Source organism: Buteo buteo, chromosome 25, assembly GCF_964188355.1.
Source record: "Buteo buteo chromosome 25, bButBut1.hap1.1, whole genome shotgun sequence".
NCBI classification, from domain to species: Eukaryota; Metazoa; Chordata; class Aves; order Accipitriformes; family Accipitridae; genus Buteo; species Buteo buteo.
The window spans coordinates 11,370,190-11,393,298 of record NC_134195.1 but is presented as its reverse complement, the minus strand read 5'-3'; the positions used below and the strand labels follow the sequence as shown (position 1 = coordinate 11,393,298).

The 23,109-nt window shown below is 40.3% G+C and overlaps 1 protein-coding gene across 1 annotated transcript in view; it reads left to right on the top strand.

Moving 5' to 3' along the window:
• OCA2 (OCA2 melanosomal transmembrane protein) overlaps positions 1-23,109 on the top strand; it is a 213,418-nt gene that overhangs the window by 53,905 nt on the left and 136,404 nt on the right. The window contains exons 6-10 of the mRNA XM_075057243.1: positions 2,611-2,668; positions 3,573-3,645; positions 12,541-12,698; positions 14,357-14,439; positions 14,794-14,947. Coding sequence (XP_074913344.1) covers positions 2,611-2,668; positions 3,573-3,645; positions 12,541-12,698; positions 14,357-14,439; positions 14,794-14,947 — 526 coding nt within the window. The remainder of the gene's footprint in view (positions 1-2,610; positions 2,669-3,572; positions 3,646-12,540; positions 12,699-14,356; positions 14,440-14,793; positions 14,948-23,109) is intronic.

Here is a 23,109-nt window from a genome sequence, read left to right as displayed (position 1 = left end):
CAGTTTCGGAAGGGCCCAGCCGAAGGATTAACCCATTCCGGCCCAGGAGCGGCAGATGGCGCAGTTGATGGCGCAGCAAGAATAGGCACAACAGGGCCAGGCCCCGCAGGCAAAGGCGCAGCCAGCACAGGCCCAGTAGGCCCGGCCCGCGCAGGCAGCGGCTCGGCCACCACAGGCAGAGGCCCGGCCCGCGCAGGCAAAGGTTCAGCCACCACAGGCACGGGCCCGACCGCCGCAGGCAAAGGCTCAGCCACCACAGGCAAAGGCTCAGCCCGCACAGGCACGGGCCCGACCGCCGCAGGCAAAGGCCCGGCCCGCGTAGGCACTGGCGCAGCCTGCGCAGGCAGAGGCTCGGCCGCCACAGGCAAAGGCTCAGCCGCCGCAGGCACTGGCGCAGCCTGCGCAGGCAGAGGCTCGGCCGCCACAGGCAAAAACTCAGCCTGCACAGGCAAAGGCTCGGCAGGCACAGAGTCAACCTGCATAGGCTCGGCAGGCAGAAACTCCGCCTGCTCTCCCGGCAAGGGCGCCTGGTTTCCCTCGCCGGGGGGTGGTTCCCCCGCCACTACAGTTTTTAACTCTCTCAGCTTCCTGAGCTCCCCCTCCGGGGGCGTTCTTTCCTCCCATTCCTTCACCTGACGGTACAAATCCCCCTTAACATCCCCGCCGGGAACCCAGTCCAGGAGGCATTCCCGCAACTCCTTCAGAAGATCCTGCCGTAACACCTCCCATGCCCGCCGCAGAGAGGGCCCATCCAGTCTCGGAGGTACCGTCTCCACCGGAAAAACCCCTATCTCCGCCGCACCCTCTGAGTCCACGCTATCAGTCAGAGAGGAACCGCTCCGCGAGCCCCGCTCCACAACCACCCACTCCGTCTGATCTTGTCCCACCGTCCCTGGGGGCACTATCCCCCGTTGTTTTCGAACCGGCGCTTCATCCGCAAACAGGATAGCTCGCGCCGCCGACCTGCACTCCCTAGCCTTTTGTCCCACCTTAACTACCCCCTCCACCATGTCCCAAGCTCGTAATCGTTCCGCAGCGCCGTGCTCACCCTCGAGCGCCGACTGAAGCAACATCTCCCGAACCACTCCCCAATTTGGGGGACTAAAAACTTCTGTGGGAGAACTCATCCCTCCCCGGCGCAGCACCCATTGGATGCATTCGCCCGTGGGGCCCCTCCTAATCGTTCCTCGGGCACCCACCTCATTAGCCAACCCTTTCAACACCTTAATCACTTGCGCAAGTTCCATCGTCGCCTAGGCAACCGATCACGTCGGGGTCACCACTATGTAGCATTCGCTACATATCAAGGTGCCACGCTTAGATCACTGGTCGGCCCGGACCAGGGAAAGAGACAGATAACACACGCAGTGTGAGCGCCAACTTCCGGCTTTTATTGCGCAGTTAATTCCTTTTATACTAACAAGGGGAGGTGGGGTTACAGGTACATCACAAGGCTGCGACTAACCCTCTAACTTTCCGTGACAACGCGAGATCTTCCGAACGCCGACCCCTACATTCCCTTCTCAACTAATTATCCTAGTAACTTGAAATGTTTTACTTCTTGCTTCTTGTCAGGCTTAAATCAAACCTTACATTTGTCATTCTGTCAGAAAAGCAATGTTTGAATGTTTACTTCTGAAAAAGTGGAATAAGAACATCAATGCCTTCAATTAATGAAAAGATGTAATAAGGGCAAATCACCAAAAAGAGTTCTGTAAATTAAGACATCTGTGTTACATACTGATGGGCAGCCAGGAAAAAATTAGTTGAGTTGCCTTTTATGGTAAGATTAAAAAAATGGTAATTTAAAAGTGCTAAATCTTAAGATTTCTTGCTCAAGAGCATGCATTTTCAACATCCACATTTTAATTTAGAGTTATTCTTGCTTAACCCACTCAGTAGTAAGCTCTGACACTTCAGAAGATTTGATGGCATCACATCTCCAGAACTGGGCATTCCTTCAAAGGGCACAGATGTGCTATGGAAAAAAAGATCTAGTTTTGCTAGTCAGTTTATCTAGAGATGCTCATGAAGTATATTTGGTTTAAAGAGACACTATTAAAACCAGGAGATTCTTAAAGCTTGTTCTCGTCTTCAAACTGTTTTTTCCCAATACCTTTCAGGATGTATACTAGAAGTAAGTCCAGTTTTGAGGAAGTAGTTCATGACACCACCCCTCTATGCAACGAGCTTTCTGCTCGGCCATGCCACCTCCGTGAGGTGGCAATGCTCCTTTGCCTCCCTGGGACAGACCAGGGCGAGCTGATGGGGTTCTGGGTCTGTCGGGGTCCCCCAGCAGCAGCGCAGAAGTGGCTCCAGGTCCCAGCACCAGCTCGTGCTGCAGCCTTCACTCAGATTTCCTGAGGGGTAAAACCTCCTTCCAGTGCAATGAGACCCAGCTGGCAGCAGACCTGGGGCAGGAGCCCTTATAGTCACTGAGGCTTCCCAAGCCCCTGTTGACCCTGCGTTGTGGTATCCATACCCTGACATGGTATATTATCACCCATTAGTGCTTACCATGATACTTCTGAAATGTCAGAGCTATTAAGAGAACAGAAAAGACTTGTTTTAAACTAGCCATATAGTAAATATATGTTTCTTACATTTCAGATGCTGTCTAAAATTCCTAAAAGTTTCATGCCTTTTTATCTTTGTAGTTGTCTGCTCTGTAAGTATTGAATTTACAGTCCTCCCTCAGCACCCATTTCCTTAGAAGTAGTTCAAAATGAGGTGTGGTATTTGATCTTAGCTAATAGAAAAGTGTCTCGAGGGTGGGGGCAAGATGGCAAAAAATGAAAATGCTGTGCAGGGCTTCATGCCTAATTGAATCACTGTTTGGTGCACTAGCCACCTTGGACAATACGGTAGGGTAAGCAGTTGATTTTGAGGAGGCAGCTTAAACTCAAATTTGTATGCATGTCCTTTACAGTTGCTTGTTGAATTTAGGATTAGTCTTTAAATACTGGCTAACAGGCTAACACCTGAGCAATGTTCATAGGAAAAGCTGTGCTGGAAAGGATGCACCAGCAATGGCGGTGCTCCATGGTGTGAAAGGCAGAAGGCCACGGGGAGGTAGGCAGCTTCCTACCGGGGCTGGCAGAGTGCTGCCCTCCCCTACCAAAATCTTCAGCAAAATCTTAGCCTGCAAGACTTGAGAAACATTTCAAAAAGTTGGAGTTTATCCTTTTAGCTGCTATGAGGAACTCTATTTTGGGTAGCAGAGCTTCTGTATCAGAGACAAAATAGATAACACTCTGTATTTCCTCAGATGGGGGTGTTGCTTTCCAGATAGATCCTTAGGATTACACCTTTGTCCTAAGAGACACTTGCATAAAATACATCAAATATGTGACTTTGGCAGTAAGTTTACAGAAGGAATATTGCTCGTCCTTGTTAAGTATCCCAGGGCTGATTTTCAGCTGTGGTGGAAACATATGTGAAAATACTGAAAGGAATCTCACAATTTAATGTACAGTTTGAAAAAGTCTTTTTTAAGTATTTGAGATAGGCTTAGCAGGTATTTTTCAGTTTTTGTGTTATTAATGAATGTTTGGTTTTTATCCTTGCCCTAGATTTTATTTGGCATTTATCCAGATCAAGGTGTGCCCTGGCAGATGTTGGCTGTATCACCTCTGGAAAGCTTCTGTATCCTTCTTTCGTTGGAAAAAACCCCAAAACCAAACCCGAACCTGAACTGAAGTTTCATTGATCAACTGGTTGAATGGGTGGGTGTTTTCTGGCTTATACCCTGAGAAGACTGTGTGTCCTCAGAGCCTGGGCTGCACTTAGACGTGTCCTTTGACGCAGGTCACAGCCATGTCCCCTATCCAAGTCATACTGAATGGCACCTGTCTGGGGCGCCTTGTGGTGCCCATCCAGTCCTTGTGTCCAACCTCTGCATGAAGCCAACAGTCTGGAAGTGGGTTGCAGACCCAGTGGGATCAAGACACAACAAATAGCTGTGACCATGGCTAGGACATGCCCCTGGCTGCAGCAACTGCACCCCAGACCAGTTGTATAGTGTCATCTGTAACATATCTGTAGTGTATACTCGGACCATGATGTTACCCAGTGAAGTCCTTCAAAAGCAGAAAACTAGATGATTCACGGATATGTTTCCAGAACAGCTTAGCCCAGCCATATGTATGGATCTGTAGATCTGTAGATATTTTTCAGTGGAGGTGCAGATTCTTTTACAAATTTTCCATGCAAAATTGCTCAATAGTGAATTTAAGTCCACAGATTGCCAAGAAACTGGTCAAAAGAACAAGCAATAGAATAACCCAAAATAAAAATAGTTCATCACAGGTAAATGCAGACCTGAATGTGAAAAGTCTGAGGATGAATATTCAGTTAGTAAACAAACAAAAACTTTTGCAAATAAGTTACATTTCTTGTTCCCACTATATTTCTAGTTTAAGCAGTCTGGTCCGCAATCTGCCTGGCTCTTATTTCACTAGTGTTAAAATGTGATTCACCTATAGATATATCTTGCAAGCTTCTGGGGGGTGTCTTGTTTTGAAAAGGTGCAGTAAGTTTTAATTTTCGAAATGCTGATTTTTTCTATTTAACTGGGCAGTTTCATGGCTTTGAGCAGGGAGAGTCCATTTTAAATAGATTTGATTATTAGCACTCTCACTGTCACCAATAATGACACAATATAACACAATAATTAGTAGCGTAAATGAAGAAGAAAAGGTTAGTGCTTGAGGGCTATTTATAATTAAAAGTTGAGATTGCTTTTTGGAGGAAAGCAAGTGAACATTTAGTAGAACCAGTGACAACTTCAACTGTAAACTCCCATCAATATCCTGTTCACATCAGTATTTTTGTCCTCCTTGAAACTGTTGTCGTAAGCTCCTGTATATGCGTGGTGTTGAACAGCACCAGGGCTGTCATGGCCCAGTCTGCCAAATGAGGGTGTATTGGCAGTGAGTCTTTAAGTTCAAGTTTTAGTCAACTATCATAGCATAGCTTGAGGATTTCCTCTCTTTCCAGAGGTTTTGGGTTGGAACCATAGCTGCTGCATTGTACACATTGACTCTGCAACCACTTACTCCTTTTGGTTGTTTCAGGGAAGTGCTGGTGGGACTGGGACTTGAGCACAAACAAGTATTCCTATATTTCACATTTTACCTATCACATCAGGATGCTTTGAGCCAAAGAGCTGTCAGACAGTCAGAGTATAGCATTCCCCTTTCTTACTTGACAAACCTGGAGTTGAAGCTTCTTAGTTTGTGTCATGTATGTTGAAAACTGGATGTTCTGTCCCCTGCCTGAGGTCACTGAGCTGGGGAAAAACATGTGAGAGGCAAGCAATCCAACAAAGCCATGCTTCATTTTCAAGGTGACATGGTAATTCAAGCAGAAGGGTCAAGGAGAAAGTTTGCATTTCTAAATGAGGTTTGGAAAAGGCATAAGCAATTCTGAATATCATCTCACTGTTGCTGCCGGTCTTCATTTGTGCAGAAGTAAGATCACGTGGTTGTCCTCCACGTTGTTGCATAGTGAAGAAAGTATTCACCTTTTTGGCTAGGCTTGGATAATGTTAACCATTCACACAGTAGTGCTGAAGATGTGATTTATGCTGGATAACAGATTGCGGTATTCCCAGTGGCCGTTAGGCGCTATTTTCTGAAAGTCTTGAATAATTTCATGGTAGACTGGCAGGTGTGCTGCAGCAGTCCTTGTCACAAAATCCTTAGAGGTTATCATATGAGACTGCTTTGGGTGGAAAATAAGTCTTATAGCTCATATGATGCCAATTATGCAAATGAACACTCTTTACCTCTTGCTTATGCCTCAAAAGCTGTTAAGTGTTGAATGTGTACTAACCACTATGTCCTTTTTTTAAAAATTCCTTCCTCTCATTTCTATTTCTTTCCAGAAATGCCCATGCACATTTCTGTGTGTGTTATGGATGTGTGCTCATGCATACAATGTGTCTGCATACACTAGAAAAATCAAAACAAAGTTTGAAATATTTTTAAAAATGAAATCAAGTGATCCCCTTTGGATTTCATATCCTTTTTCATCCTAGTGTTGCTTAGATATTTGTGGTTTTTCTGTCATGACCATTAGATCTCAGGCTTGCTCAGAGGCAGGACTTTCTGTCTCTGGTGCTGGGAGAGACCTGCATCAGCTGGCGTGGGGGTGACCTGCTTTTCATATGACACCTCTTTAGCACTTTTCCACTTGCTCTAGTTCCCCTTTGTTTATGTTTCTATGCCCTTATCTCTTGTTTGGATTTACTCTAGCTGTTTTTTTCCCCATTATTTTCTTTTTTATGAGCCCATTTGTATCTCCCTTTGCTTTGCCTATACCCATGGGTATGAACCTGGCATGTAGCACTGAGGTGTGTTGCCTGCAGTTTCTGAAAACAACATCTTGCCTCCTGTGAATTGATAGAAGCTTTCTGAGTCTGTAAGGTTTTGGTCAGTTTGTTTTTTTTTTTTAATTTTAATTTTTTTTTAATACTGATTTCCCTATTGGCACCAGATACAAATTCAGTGGATTTAGTATAGTTTCTCAAAATAGTGGTAATATTGTTCCTTTTTGACAACACTTGGGATTTATTGGCTTATAAATTCTAACAGCCAGCTCGCTAATACCAGAAAGAAGTAAGTTTATACTGAAGCCTGGCTAGAGGACCCTTTTCTGCAGGAAGCAAGATTCAATACCCCTATTGATGTAAATGTGTGACACATTTTCAGGTCTTTTGCTCAAAGGCTGTATGTTGAGTGGGGAGCATCAATAATTAATAAGATGATGTGCCTTTGGAAAGCAGATTATAAAAATAGAAGAGATATAGAGTCTGAATAAATTCCAGCACTTCTTAGTTTAGTTACATGTACCTATTCTAAGACATGAACACATTTATTTTCTGTAACTGTTTGGCCATTCAAACCTCCAGGTAACTTCTCTCCATTAACTGGTTGACCAAAGAGCGAATGAGAAATATTCTTGTTCTCTGCAACTTACTTAGGTTTTCAGACTTGAAGAAACTTCTGAAATGCTAAATATACTCTGTGTTCATTCCTTTGTTTCTAATAACTTCTGCCCTGATCTAAGCAAAATTTTAAATATTTCTCCAGCAATGGGAAACAGACAGCTGGGACAGAACTGTACACTAAGTTTTTGAATTGAACTGGGCTTTATGAAATTAAAAAGTAATGGGAATTTGTGGATGCTATTAAGGAATTATGCAATCAAACTCTATGGTACCTCACTGTCATTTAAAAAAGTGTCTGTCTCCCTGATACAGTGCCTTCTTTTCTTTCACTGTACCTGATACAATTATTTCTATTTCCACACTTCTCAATAGTAGAAATATTTTCTTTTTACAAGAAAAGGAAAATCTTCTTCCAGCGCATTTCTGTGCAATGGATCTCACACCTACCTCGTTGAGCTGTGAATTGCCATCTTTACTCTGTTCCTGACAAGTGTTTCAGTAACAGTCTTGTTTGCTTCCCTCTCAACCTCTGTACTTATGCCAGCTCCTATTGTAGGTGAGGGAAAGTTAGATCAGTCTAGGTAAAGCAATTTAATTTTCCTTTTTCAGACTGATTGTCAGAACTTCCTTCTCCTGGACCTGAAACCTGATAATAACTGGGGAGTGGATTGTGAATTCTTTCTGTGTCTGGCCAAGGATCTTGCATTTTTATAAATACATTTAAAAGCCTTTCAGTCCTGATATGATTGTTTGCTTTAAATGTTTGATATCTCCTCAGTAAAATTTCTGGAGCAAGGGCTGGCATTTTTCAAGGTATACATTTGCATAGCACCCAGTGTGAAGGGTTCCTTACTCACTTGCTCTTTACTTGCAAAACAAAACTTAACGAAAATACATCATCTCAAGTCATGGCTAAATGGGTGTCCAGTCAGTCCAAACCAGAGAAAATGAGAGATATCAAATTGACTAGTCAGTGGCCATTTTTGCTGACTTACCTCCCTCCTCAGTAGCTCTGAGAGATTTCATCACATCCAGTCCAGGATTAAGATCTCAAATTCAGAAAGTAGAAGATGTATCTCAATAGCAATATTATGTTGAAGTTTACACCATAGGCTAGATTTCTTATTTCATTTGGATTCAGTGGAACAAATTAGAACAATTCCACATATGGAAGTTGATGGGGAGGCTCTAGACCAGACAGACATAAGATGGGTAAATGTGCTGACCTTATTATCAGGTTCCTTGCTGAAATTACATGAGTTTGAATGATTGGTGCAACTGTGTTAATCATGGAGCAAGAAGAAGTCACTAGGAAAACTTGTAATCATGCCGTGACCATTAGTGACACTGAAAAATCACCTTTCCCACTCCCTGAACCAGAGATATATATAGGAAAAGAGACTGTGAAGCAAAGAATATAGTCAGATTTTAGCAGACTTTTCGGTTTCCATGGAGGTCCTAAAAATGGGTTCTTCTCCCAGGGAACATAAATTAACTTAATGAATGAAACAACCTCTCTAATCCCTTTAGTTCTTTTTCCCCTTTGATTTTTTTTTTCTATTTTGTAACTCTAGGTCTCTACTGTCAGACACTCCTCCATCATTTTTCCTTTCAGAACACATTTAAAAATCATTTATGTTTGTTGATGCTGTTGGAAACACACTAAGTGTTTTGGCCTGCAGGCAATGTTCAAGATGCTAAGCAGATGGATGAAGACCAGGACCACATGCAGAGGCAGGCAAAGAAGCAGAATCTCAAAACATCATTGAGAAAATGCTGTAGAAAAGAGAGTTTATTAAGGACTCACAAAACTTCTAGAACTGATGGAGCACAGAGAGAAAGGATGGATCCAATGTAGACAAAAATGGAACCAGATTGCTGACACTCCAAAAAGAAAAAAAAAAGTTATGGAGCATTCTTCAGATGGGTAAACTAATAGGTATAGAAAAGTATGTGGTTCAACTTGGTATATTGTGAAGGGATGATGTAAAAACAACCTCACAAGCTACAAACGGGGATAGGACATCAAAAGAGAAAACTGCAAAGAATGATGCAGAAATAACCCCAGTTAGGACAACATGTAAAAATAGATGCTAAGACCCAGGCAAATTGCCTTCTTTAAAATGGTAATATCCTAGAGAAACTAGCATGAGTGACTTGGTCATGAATTACGATCAATAGTATATAAAGAAACTTGGTGAAAAATAATCAATAGACATAGTATTCTCAAGGTACATTTTACAGTAAGCAGAGTAGGTGATACAAGCAGATGTTAAAGAAAGCATCAAGTCAGCCATCTGCAAGCAAATATGACAGAGAATCTCTGTCAATCATGGCTTTTCAGCTGGCTCTGTATGTACTGAATTAATGGCATGATGGAGGGTAGAGCAAGGACTCGGTATTTAGGGAGTGACTCATCTCAGCTACACCTGAGTCAGTCATCCTAGGCTCTCTTTACAGTTAATAGAGAGAACCGATGCTTCTCATGAGCGATTCCTCTGATCTTTGTGTGGTGGTCTAAAATGAAGCAATGAATTCCATCTTAAAAGCACCCTCTTTTCACTGATTTTAAGGGAGTAACCAACTCAGATGCAGATGTTCACAGTACAGAAGTATAAACTGTGGTGAATGAATACTAATTTAAATGTTTGGCCACTGTTTCCCACTCCGTCATGTTGTCTAAATAAGTTACAAAAAAGTAAAGTGACATGAAGTGACTCTTGCACACCCTTCAATACCTTCTAAGAGCAGCTAGTCAGGAAACGGAGATCAGAAAAAACAGCTCTTGCTTTAGCTCTGAGCAGTGGACCCAGTCTGGTGCCAGATGTAAATACAGACAGCCACTGTGTAATGATGCACAAAGCATACACAAAACCAAATCCCTTGACAGGATAATTCACAGCAATAATATAATTTCAAGAATGGAACTACGTAAAAATGAGGCAGCTTAGCTGAAGTGAAATAAAAAATAACAGCTCTGGCTGTAAATCTTGTCAGGGAGATTTTTTGCTTTAAAGGCACACACTGGAAGCCACATTACAAAAAAAAGTTCAGAAAGGCAAAAAGTCCCAGCATGGTTAAGTTGCAGAATAAAAGGGGATATTAGAAGTAAAAAGATGGTTTTCCCAAAAGTTAGTCACATCTGAATGATTAAAATGTAGAGGAAATCACATTCTGGCAATTTAAGGGCAATATAAAACCAAGATAAGGCAGAACAAAAATATTCTGAGGAGCACCTTGATAAAAAAAATTGCATTTTGATTCATATAAGCATGGCTGAAGTTTTCTCCTGGTTTATTTTGATTCCACCTTTCATAAAGGCTGTGATTTGCTGCAGTCTGACAATAGAATTATGACAGAGTCTCTAAATATTGTTTGGAGAAAGATAACTCTGATGGGATTTCAGAGCCTCAATACAGACAGCTGAATGATGTTCAGTTCCACTTGCAATCAAAGGAGAACCTGTTTCGCTAGGGCTCTTTCTGGTGGTTTTATAAATGCACAGAAAGGAATGGAAAAACTTTTTAAGTATCCTCATCTTTATAGGAAAAGAAGGAAGGAACCACTCTTCTTGAAAACAGGGTTTAATTTTTTTTTTCCCTTTTAATTTTAAGCATCCTTTATAATAGCTCCTGAAAGCGTCATCTAGGTAATTACAGGATTTATTTTAAAAGTATTGCTTGAAAGGAAGCTGCCATAATTGTATGCACCTGAATCTTTTCAAGATATAAATTACTGGCTACGCTGCTAATAAAAGGCAGACTGTCAAGAGGTGTCCCAAATCATTGGGTTAATGTCTTCAGGTCAGCAGGCCTTTTAGAAGGTATAATTAATGCCTCTAGTTAAAGGTATAGCTATAGTTCCAGTGGAGACTAATATTACGTATTAATTAGGACACAGAAAATCTGTGATGCCAAATCACACTTAAAACCTTCAGAACCAGAAGAAAACTGTTGTAATTTGTAATTACACTTCCTAAGGCCTGTGAGTGTAAATTGTCCTGATTGGAGTTGGTGGTTTGATTTGTTGCATCTGAGGTTATTATTTTATCCTTTCCTGTGTGATTCCTTTAAGCAAATAGATGCTTGGGAGGTTCATTCTTAATGAACAACATGTGGGTGACACTGGTGGTGATTGCTCTGCTCGCCGTGCTAAACCAGGTGACATCTATATTACTTTGCAATGTGTTGGCTGCTTGCCTGCCACTATATCTGCTAGGGTCTTTTTTGGGTTAGGGCGAGAGACATTTCTTTTCTAGATTCAGTTCTCCTGCTGGGAATGTGGACAGATACAACAACTCTTTTAAAGATGAAGGACCCCTGTGTAATGTCACAAAGCTTTCCCCATTAGAGATTGGTCTACCATGGATGGCCTTACTGGGGTTCCCTGGGAAGCAGGACACAGCACTGCCCTGAGTCCCCTCTAATCATACTGTATTTTTTCTTTCCATGTTAAAATCTCTTGAGTTCTGTAAGCAGCAAAACGTCTTTCTGGGAGAATCCTTCTGGTAGGTGTGTGATCTTGCACATTTTTTTGTAAGAGATTCACTCTTTGCAGTATGCTAAATTAAATGTCAGATGTTAAAACTGTTCAGCTACTCAAGCATATGATTAAGTCCTATGATTTCAACAGAACTTATATGTGTAAAATGAAGTCTTTTCTTTTCCCTTCTTAGGATTGTTTTTTTTGGTGATGCCTTAACTTTCTATCTGGTCACAGGTAGGAGCAAAGCAATTACAATATTGCCCTATTATAGTAACAAATGGACTGTGCAGGGTACAAAAGCTCAGGCTTTCCCTTTTCTCCAAACCCACAGCGACGCTTCTTTCTCAACCATGCCAGAAATGGACTATCACAATACTAAGTTTAAATACTCCTAATGAAGCCAGACTACCAACGGATCTGTGGATCATGGTTGGCTGATTTCTCAATTATATCACACTAGGATTGTAGTTTGACTACACCTCATGCTAGATATCCAAGAGAGAAAGAAAGAAAAAGTAGACGAGGGAGCTGGAGGAGAGCCTGTGAGTACTCCAACCAAGAGGAGCTTGAAAATATGTCTTTCAGATGTTTGAAAAATTGTGAGTAAAATTTTGACCAAAAAGCAAATCCCCAGGCATGAACAGGATGTTGATTCTAGTTTATGTTTCCCTGTGGTTGGAGCTTTCACAGTGTTTTCCCCAGTACAAATTCTGTGGTGTTTGAATTGCTGAGCTAATGATGCAGCCTTTCATCTAGTACAAGCAATTAAAGAGCCTTACTTCTCTGTCTCTCTGTATTTCCATATGCTATTTTGGAGCTTTGGTACATCTACAGTGTCAGCTGAAAGCATTGGTGTTCTCAAAAGTCACTAGGAAAGGACTGATGTATTTGTTCTGAACCCGTAACTCCTGTTTCCTTAGGAAACCCAGCCAAAACAGTGCTGCTTGTTGAGGAAGTAGACATCTATTTTGTTCCTTTTCATAGTTTCTTAGCTGAAGAATGTGTTTTTCATTACAAGTTGACTAATCCCCCCCCCCCCCCTGGAATTTGTACAGTCTATACTAATTTTTTACTGGAAATTCAGACCTTAACTTTATTAACAGCTATGAATCTGACTGATTTTCATGATTCTGCTCTGTTGAAGTTAGACATAGGAGGCCCATTTGTAGCAGATGTAGTTGATCAGCAAACAGAGGAATACATTGTGGTACAAATCAGCCAGACTGAAGATGCTGGATCAAGGAGGAGACGCCAGCAGCAGGTGATAGTCTTCAAATTTTCTTTCACTTTTTCTGAGATGTGTTTTATCACTTATATTTCCATTACCATTGTGTGGATTAAGTGGTCATGCTTTTCCCTGCTGTGTAGTATGTCAATGTCAGCATTAGAAAACTTCTAATAAGAGTAAAATTACATTTTCTTTTGTATTTATAAGACTTTCTATAGCTTCCTGTATTAAAATATTGTAAAACTTATGCCCCTTGACTGATAATTAGTGTGGAAGTTCTTGTGTTTAAAATTGGCAATGTTTCAAAAGTTGTCTTAGAAGGAAGAAAGGAGTCCAAAATGCCTTTTTGCACTCGCTGAAATACATTTTCACATTTCGTTGCAAATTATTTTCTCAAACGTGTCACATTTATTTGCTTTATTTCTCTTAAGGCTTTGTCATTGTTGATGCTGTTTGTAACAAGTTCCTGCTGCTTTCTCCCAGAGAACTTGGTGAAGAAGGATCTTTTACAGCCTGTCATTATACATCACTGAAAAATAAAAATAAGCTTCATCATTTAATAAATAGCATTGGCATACAAATGACTGGCTCTCATTCTGTATACGTGACAGGATGGCTTGCTCCTACCAGTGACAGGACGGCTGAACAATGCCAACAGTATTCCTGCTTACCCCCAATGTCACAGTCTACAGCAAAAGATTAGTCCCACTACTTCAGCATGGCGAACAATACCTTAATGGCAATTACTTTCTTAAACCACCCACCCTCATGATGAGGAGGGCTGCCATAACCTGTGCTGCTGGCAGTGATTCCCCAAGCAGCCTTTGCACTGCTGTGAAGCAGCCAGCGCACTGTTGGCTGCAGCAGCCCACCTCTGCTGCAAGCCAGCGGTGGTCCTGACATGGCCAAAGGAGTCAAATTAACCTTCCCTGCCTGCATGCTCCTCAGGCATTCCTCTGTGTCAGATGGTCCAAGCCGGCTGATTAAACTGGTTTTTGTTCTGCACTTTGTGGCATACAGGGTCAGGACAGGCATAGGATTTAGGCTACAATTAACCAAATTGGAAGTTTTTTAAAATTCCCCTTCCTTAAAAAAGAGAGACTATCTGTATCCACATTTAAAGAGTATATTTGGCTAAACTTGCATGAATATGAGTGTGTAGTAATGGGCTAAGTTTCAGGAAGTTTATTTTCTGAAGATTTTTTGTTTCTCTGCTAGAAGAACAGCAAACAGGGATTTAGTTTACTGAAATTCTACCATGCCCTCTTCATAATCTCTGGGGGTATGATGTTGCTCCTGGGCTTTTCATCATCTGTACCTCATGTATGTTACTTTTCCTCGCAGGCAGTCTTTGGGAGTGACCATATTGCTGTCTCTGAGCCTAGCTGCCCTAGATGCTCCTTATAGTCAATGCAAAGTGTGATTTGGCATCCCCTCTCTGGAGCACCTCCTGGAGGTGTCTCTAGCTTCATTGATTGAGTGAGGGAATAAGGATGAGTTTGCTCCAACCTGAGAATGTGTAACATACATAATTGGGTAGGATTATTTTGGGCTGGTGTGTGTTATGCCCTGTTCACAAAAAATTCTCCTAAATGGACAGGAGAGAGAACAAAGAGGAATAAGACCCTAGATCAGAGACATATCACTTTCACTGACTTTTATTAATATTGTCAAATGTGACTCTCTTGCAGGTGGTATACAACTGGTCTCTACCCTTAAGTTCAAGAAGAAATCAGCAAATCATCACAACTAGAATCTTTCAGATGCCAAACAGGTTGGCTAAGAGACTGAGAAATGATCCATTGGAGTAGTAGTTTACATAGACTTGACTATGAATGAATACATAATGTTTTAAAAATAACTCTATCACTGCCTGTTTCAGAAGGGCAGGAGAGGATGATTTCTTTTTGCTTTTTAAATGGATTTACAAGGCTGGTTTGTACTTGAGTTACTTTCCAAACAATGCTAGTTAGAGGGATAGAGTGAAAATGTTTGAAAAGCTGCTTGTAATTGTGAAGATATATCACATACACATATATTTATAGGTACTCAATATAAAATCAATGCATAAATAAAACTAATGGTATTTCATTCCAGAAATAAGCAAATCTTCTCTTTCTTTCACCAGAGGCACCATCTTCATAAACATTCAAGCTTTCTTACAGGAGCCTGGAAGTGTTCCTCTCTCCATGAAACATCAATACCTTCATGCAAATATAGAGGCACAAGTAACAATTGCGTCCATCATCTTAGTAGGTGTCTACGTGCTGATAATACTGGAAGTAAGCGAATTTTGTATTTTGATTTTATTTTTTTCCCCCTAACTTGTAAATGGAACACAAGGAAGGGTTTCACTCTTGGGCTCTAGTATAGTTTAAAAACGTGTCTATGAATCCTTGGTGTACTGTCAGTGTTGCTAATGGCATGAGTAAGATATGTGTGAGGAAATTGTTCTGAATTGTAACTGATTTTGGTGAGTTATATTAATGTTACAGTGATCTTGTGTGTTTTTCTGTTAGGACCTCTTAGTGTTTTAATATTATAACAGGATGATAGTTTGGCTCTGAGTGAAAATAAGTCTGGGTTATAAAAGGTGAGGAAAATCTGTTTTTAAGTTTATTTTTTAAGATAAGGTAAAAGAAAAAAAGCTTTGGTTATTCCCTTCTCTAAGGCATCTCTAACTATGAATTTAGTGTACTTTTAAAAGGTTAAACTGAGTATACTTTTTAATGAGTGACATTTAGAAATTCTTTTACTGTATTATTTAAAGAGGAAATGGAGTCTGAGATAACATTGAGAAGTCAAGGGACAGGGAACTTTAAACATATATTGTAACATCTTTCCAAAGCCTTGAGGTACCAAACCCAATAAGAAGGCATTGCATCAGCACTAAGGATGGAGAACATATCAGAAACAGCACAGGGCTCCAACTGACTTCTTTGAACTGAAAACACTTACTGTCTGATTATCTTGAAATAAAGAACAGATACATGGGGGGAATTTTTTTTAATTCATGTGGGCATCCACACTGTCAATGAATTCTCCAAGTTGAATTGCACCTAATTGACGCTAATATGAAACAGAACTGAATCAAATCAAATCTACAAGGTGTCACATAGTAAATATTTCCAGCACGGTCCTTTTTCTTTCGTATCCCTTGTGTATTTTAAGTTTTTTCATCCTGTTACCTGTTGAGATGGTAAGATAGTTGCACACCTGATCAAATATCAATAATGGGTGCACACAACATGACAGATGCTTTAGACATTTAGATTATGTTGTTCAGCAATGGTGATTTATTTATGAAGCTAAAAATGCCTCTGTGTACTTTATAAATGAGCAAAGCGATGTAACATTAAGTGTGAAGGGGGATTGGACTAGATTTTACTATAAATATATGTAGGCATGCAGCACATCACCAAAATAATCTTAATACTTATAAGTGCAGCTGTTATTTTCAAAAAAACCCCCAACTATGCAACCCTTTAGCAATTGCAAAAACATTAGGTTTTTAATGTATGTAAAGGGTGGTTTTGTGTTTGCATCCTAGAAATCTTGCTTTGGAACAATTCATGTGTAAAAGGAAATAAAGGCTTGAAACTGAAAAACAAAGCCAAGGAAAGCATGCATTTTCCTGTTTCTAAGAAAAAGCTTTAAAACAACTCATTAGCTTATTGTTTCTGTGAAAAGATCAAGGAAAAAATTCTGTTGTTGGCAGAAAAATTATTTCTGCAAATTCAAAGGTAGAAATAGATACTTGTAAGTATTTTTTTTTTAATTTTAAATTGTGGAAAGTCATCTATTGCATCATGACGTTAGCTATTTTCTCCATAACAGCTGTAGGAATGACAAATGTAATTTTTAAGCTATAAATATATAAATATATAAGCTGGAAGTAACTATCATAGAAACAAAACTTGACTGTTCTTTGGTTCCCTCATGGATCTCTTGCAAGAGATGAATGTTAATATTGTTAGAATATGTAATAATGGCTTACCTTATATTCAGTATTTATAACTTCAGTGCCTGAAGTCCTGTTTTCTCAACACATTGCACTCTCTATTCCATTAGCAGTTATCACAGTTAGAGAAATCAATTGGTGTTGCTGCAGGAGCGATCTCTCATGGATTTTCATTTTCAGTGTTACTGCTCCTCATCTTTTATCAGTCTTTATCAGTTTCCTGTGTTTGATTCATTATCGTTGGGAATACTAGTTCAACTTCAGACAGTGTGGACACCAAAACAAGTTTTAGAGCTATATTTTTACATATTTCTTATAACAATGAAGAAAGAGGAAGCATTTTGTCTCACATGAGCTACCTGAGAGCATGCCTCTTGCTCCTCCTGCACAGCCCTTTTCCCTAAACATGAATCATAGATCTTGTGCCCACAGTCTCTTCAACCCCACTGTCCTCATCTTTTAATCCTTCCTTCCCCTTCTCCCCTTGCCCTTTGCTACCTTAGTCACCAGGGAGCATGCAGGAGAACAGGCTGCAAGACCTTCTGCCTCCTGCAGATACAGATAATGGGAAAAGCTGATGAAGTAAGAGGGTCCAGTTGGAAAATGAAGTGCATTTACTGTAAACTTCTTCAAACTCACACCACTGTAAAGATACAGGGTAAATTCTGCCTTGAGGCGGCTGTTTGCCTCTATCTTGGCATCAAATTTCTAGGAGGCCAGTGTATGTCAAGTACCAGTCCTTGTTGGTGGAGAAGTCTTACTGACTCAGGATGTGGTGTTCTTCAGAAAACACATTAAGCTGTTGAAATTCATTTCTTCAGACATTTATTTTAAGTGTTTCTTTTGAAACTGATGTGTGCTATGTATTCATAAAATACAAATATATTTCTGGTAAATGAAGGTGCCTGTTTTTCCTCTTTAATTTCTAATGGTTTCTTTTTTTATGCTTACCACAAATATGAACGTTTTCTTACTTCACAATCCTACTCCATCCCTTGAAATTTTGATATATTGCTTTTAACTCTCCTTAGATGGGCATCTTAGTTACATTTTCTGTTTGAAATCTGTGGGGTTTTTTCTTTTTTTTCCCCCCATGTAATGATCCTTTCCTCAAGTAACTAGGCATTCATTCTCTTGAAATTGATTTTTTTTTTCAAATATCAATCAGTTCCCTCTTTGCATTTCAGTTTTCTGTTCCCTTCCTTTCGCCCAGAGGAGAAAAGAGAAAAAAATTCTGCTTCTTGTGGTATTTTTTAATTAATCTAATCTATACTACTTTATAGACTTGTTGAAAACAATGAAGTATTTAATTTTGTTCTTGGAAGCGTACACTGCACAGGAAATTAAAGCAAGTGTATGTTAAAAAAAAAAATAAAATTGTGCCAGATTTACCTTTGTTGATCTCAGCTCTACAATTGGACCCTTCAGGTTTAGTGAGGAACATAGGTAAGATGGGCCATAAGTATGTTTTCATGTTGGTCTGCAGGGACATCTGGTCTAAAGTGCTGATGTAGAGAGTTCTACGCTGTTGTTGCCGTAGTAAATTAGTTCACAATGTATTTCAAGATAGGCTCTTTCTAGTTTTGATCCTCAAAATATATAGCCTCTTTTGATTGAGAACTTGAAAAAATTCAAACAAAAAAAATCTTAGAAAATGTAATTTTTATACTTTTCTGCTCCAAACACCTTTGTTCTTTCAGCTAAGAGTGTGTTTTTAATTTTGCCTTCTTTGATTTCCGTTCTTTTTTGAGCAAAGCCTTTTTCTATGTATATAACTACACCCCATTTACTCAGATTCAATAAGCAGTAGCGTATGGTTGTTTCTGGTGGTACAGCATAGTCAAGGAAAAGTAGTGTGGATAAAATCTCATTTTTTCCTCTTTGCAATACAGCAAGATATCTTTGATAGGTCATCTTTTGCCTGTATTTGTATACACAGAGAATGGGATAATACACTGGTTATGCTGAAAAAAAATCTGTCTGCCTACCTATATCTTAAAATATCTGTTAATGTTATATAGTTATTGGTATTTAGGGAAGTTTCTTGAGTCGATGAAACTCTTATTAGTAATTATTAACTGCATATTTGCAGCTATGTTGGAGCTACATTAATTAGAATTATATAAGGAGGAATGTTAAACGTTTATTATGAAAGGACAGAGGTCGTTAATTTGAACTAATTATTGTGTACACTTGTCCAGTATTTTCCTTTAATAATGTATTTGTTTTGTGTTGTGGGTTAAAATGGAGTGTTATTTGTTTATGATACTTAAATGAGCCAGCAGAAACAAATATGAAGCTAATGGCCTTTTAAAAGCTATTTTATAAAACATTTTATTTAGTCAGGAGAAAAAGCAGAATAACATTAATTTTATTAAAAAAAAGAAAAAAAAAAAAAAGAGAGATACCAATAGCACATAAATAGCAGAAAATTATACCAGCAAGTATCAGAAACTCTGTGAGAGCCTCCACAGGGCTTGTTGTATCACAGGAGCTATCATATAGTTTCATAGCCTGTCTTGTAGGTAGCCCTAAGAAAGGTCTTGCCAGGATCTTTCAAATGGCATTTTAATGATCTGACATCTTGAATAATATTTGCATGCCTGTATTTCTCCTTAAAATACAAATACTTGAAAGTTCAAGATCTAGCCTTGAAAACTCTAGCTTCTTACTAGCATGAAGTATGGGCTTATAATCACAATTTTTAATACTTTAATGGAAATGGAGAGTGTCGGTTTTTCTCCATATTACTTTTTTATTATTAACTAGCTTAAATTATGAATAAACATCCCCTAAGCTTAATTTCTTTAACTCAAAGCAGAGTGGTTTTTAATAGCATCTAACCAGCAGAAATTATGCAGACAGCAAAACTTTTATGTGGTTCAGTCTGACCATTTTTCTAGCGTTGTGGGCTGGTTGAACCAGTGTTTCCTCACAGGAAGCATTTTTACAAATGAAATAAGGAGTTTGTTGTTACTGCTGTCCCTGCTCACAGTTTTTGTGTCCATTTTTTTGCTTATTTCCATTAATGAGGCTATTTATTTGCACATGGAAAATTATGCTTCAGAGAGGGAATAGGAAAACAGAAGAAATATTCACTGGTATATGAAACATAATACTAAGTGATAGCAATAGGCTAATCTTAAGGGAGAACTTTTCTGATGAGGAAAGTCGCAGAAACTAGTGATCTGCTTACTCAGCATGGTTTCCCACTTCCCATCTATTCTCATATTGATCTGTCTTTAAATATAGCCAGAGAAGAGTGTGGATTAGAATGTTCCCACCTCCACATATATCCTTCCAAAAGACTGGTAGCAAAGGGGCAGAAGAAAATCCATAGCCTTTATTGGAAAAGACAGTGTAAAAAAGAAAATCAAGGCTGCTGCTCTCCCTGGCCTTTGTGGGAGAGAATATATTCCTGCCACTATTGCTTTCCTTTGTGCTAGGATGGAAAAATGGTGAAGAGGAATTAAAACACTGCTGTAGGAGTTGGCAGAAAATCAGGGGCAGATTATCAGACCAAACCAACCATCCTCTTTGGTGAAGGGTCTGAGCTATACCTCACTGGGCAAGAATAAAATTTGCCCTCATCTGCCCTCCTGTCTGGGACTGGGAGGGAGGAAAAAAGTCCAAGATGGGGACAGAGCGGGAAAGCCAGTGTCCCTCGGTGAGCTGGCCAGGTTCCAGCAGGGCAAGGATGCTCTCCTGCACACTTGTCCTTCCTTGAGATGCTACCGGTCCTGACGGGGGAGGGAGAAGGCTGCCTTGATATTGTCTTGATTATCTGCAGTGTTTTACGGTGAGGTAGAAACGGAGCCAAGAGGTAGGGTCTGGAGAGTGAACTTCCCAGCCCGAGGCAGAAATCATAAGTGTTGTGACTCTGGGGACTGCATGGAACCCGAATCCAGCGTAGTGAAACCTAAACCATAAAATCCAGTAGGAAACCTTAGCTTGAAGAAAAATCTAGCTCCCTCTGGAGCAGACTAGCTGCATCCTTCCTGGGCAGCATGTGGTTGTGGGTCTGGTTTGGAGGGACCATTACCATTCAAAAGTATACTCTTCCCCCCCTCCCCGGCTGAAAATGCGCAATATAATGAGGGCAGTCTGGCAGTCCCCACAAATGCTTTTAGGACACAAACTGAGGGTGTGCATTGGGAATGGTATCAAGGCACGTGGAGCAGATGGAGGCAGCAAAGCCTGCTGAGATAGGTGCTGGAGGACTGGATTGAACAAGGGGATCAGATATGGGGCAGATCCATCTGTCCTGTCCCCCAGAGTAAGATATTCACCGAATGGTACCTGAGATGTTCTCCCAGAGAGAAGAGCCTGTGACTGAGCTAGCAATTAAGCAGTATGGACTATCAAGGCTTACAGTCATTCCCTGCCTTTCTCTGATTTAGAAGAAGGGTGTGACTTCTGTGCATTTTGACCTCTCTGCATTTTGGGAGGCTCAAAACGACTTTAAAGCAGCCGTGCGGGACCATTATAAGTTGCTTCTTATGAGCAGTATTGGATCAGTACCCTTGAGGTGCCAGGATTTCTACTGCTTTGGTAGAGCAGAGCCACTGCCACCAATGAGGAGGCTCCAACAGGACAGAGCCAGCACCAGTTAGATAAACTACAGTCATTTTTACTTGCCGTAAGTGCAATGAAGGAAGTGTAAAGAAAGCAGAGTGCTGTAAGACAAGGACAGGATAAGTTTAAATTCAAACAGAAATATGGTATAACAGCAAGCAAGCAAAATCCTCAGCTGGATCCCAGCTTAATATAACAATGTTTTTTTATTATTAATCGAGTATGAATATTGATTTTACACCAACTATTGCCTGTCTAATTGTTAGATCTATCTTGGTAGAAGTCTGGCTTTCCTCTGAATATGCGTGCTTTAAGGAAAAATATCTTCTTTTGGGTTCTATGGTACTTCTGCAGTAAGTAAATTGGCCTTAATTAAGAACTTAATAGGAAAAGATTTCCACTGGATGGTGCTGCTTGCTATTCTAAGGACTCGATAGGATTGTCTGCTTTAAAAGATGCTGTCACCCAGGCTCCACTTTTCACAGAATGCTATTTTTTGAAATAATAGGGGTCATATTTTCAACACTAAGTGTAAAAACTAATTTTCAAATGTCCATTGTCTATTTTCTATTGCCTTTTAAAACTAATTTTGAACTGTATTTTGTTCAGTTTGTGAAAAACCAAGCACAAACGTATTGCCCTGCCTTGCATACTATGTATGTTGTGGGTTGGTTTTTTTCCTTTCTGTTTGAGACAGGCAATAGAACATTAAATTAGCTTAATTGAATGCTGCTGTTCAGCTTCTACCCTGCCTACGGCAACCAGAGGGGCAGAGAGCCATGAAGTCTTAAAATTTTAACAAGGTGTTAGAATGCATATACACTTCTAAAGCACACAAACAGGGACGAGAACCACTCAGCTTCTTTTGGGGCCTCGAATGATGTCTTCCTTCAGCAAGAGCAAAGGCAAAAGTGAATGAAGAAACATGAGAAAGTGTAGGGGGTAGGCTTGGAGGGAGATGCCAGGGCATGATCTAAAGAGGGAAAAAATCCAGAGAAGAAAACTGGAGTGAGAAAATGAGGAGATGTCAGGGATGAAAGACTCTCCAGAGGAAGTGCTGGCTAGAGCAGAAAGCTCCCTGTAAAGGTAATGCGAGTGCTGCAGTTTGCTGTGCTGTTGTTCCTAGTGCATGGCTGTAATTCTGTATGGTTGTATAATCCTAATATTAAATGAAGGCTGACAAAGATTCACACAGGGAAAGTAAAATAAGTTTGCCCCTCAGTTTTGTGATTTGGTCCATTTAATTTCTTTACCAGAAATTCATAATCTCATTATTCTTGAGGATGCTGAGGTAACTGAAGAAATATATTGTGGCACCTTCTTCAGTTTCAGAAAATGTTCTGGAATTGCAAACATAGTAAGGGTCTTGCAGTCCCCACGAAAAATGCTTTTAGGACACAAAAGTGACGGTGTGCATTGGGAATGATATCAAGGTATGTGGAGTGCATGGAGGCAGCAAAGCCTGCTGAGAGAGGTGCTGGAGGACTGGATTGATGCTTGCAAAGGGTCTTGCAAAAGGGTTTTGCAAGACTGGAAGGTTGTTGCCAGGCCAGCCTGTTGATATACAACACCTTTGGTCATGTCAGCCCACAGTAGCGGTCTGGTTTATCATCTTTTAGGTATCAACATCAGTCCTTTACTGGCTCATGACCAGATCTCTTTACTTTAGTCATATAGCAAACGTTTTTTGTAGCTTAAATATTACAGGAGTGAGGTGCCTTGGCACATAAAAATTATCACCATCCTGTCTTTCCGCAGGGCTCCACTTTCTATTAATCTGACCTGACTCAAGGCCTTGATTTACAGAACATCAGCTCATTCATCTCTGCGTGCCTCTGTCCAATTTCACATTAAGACAAAACCCCCAAATGCATAGCAAATAAAAAGACTTGCTTTTAAAATTTGACT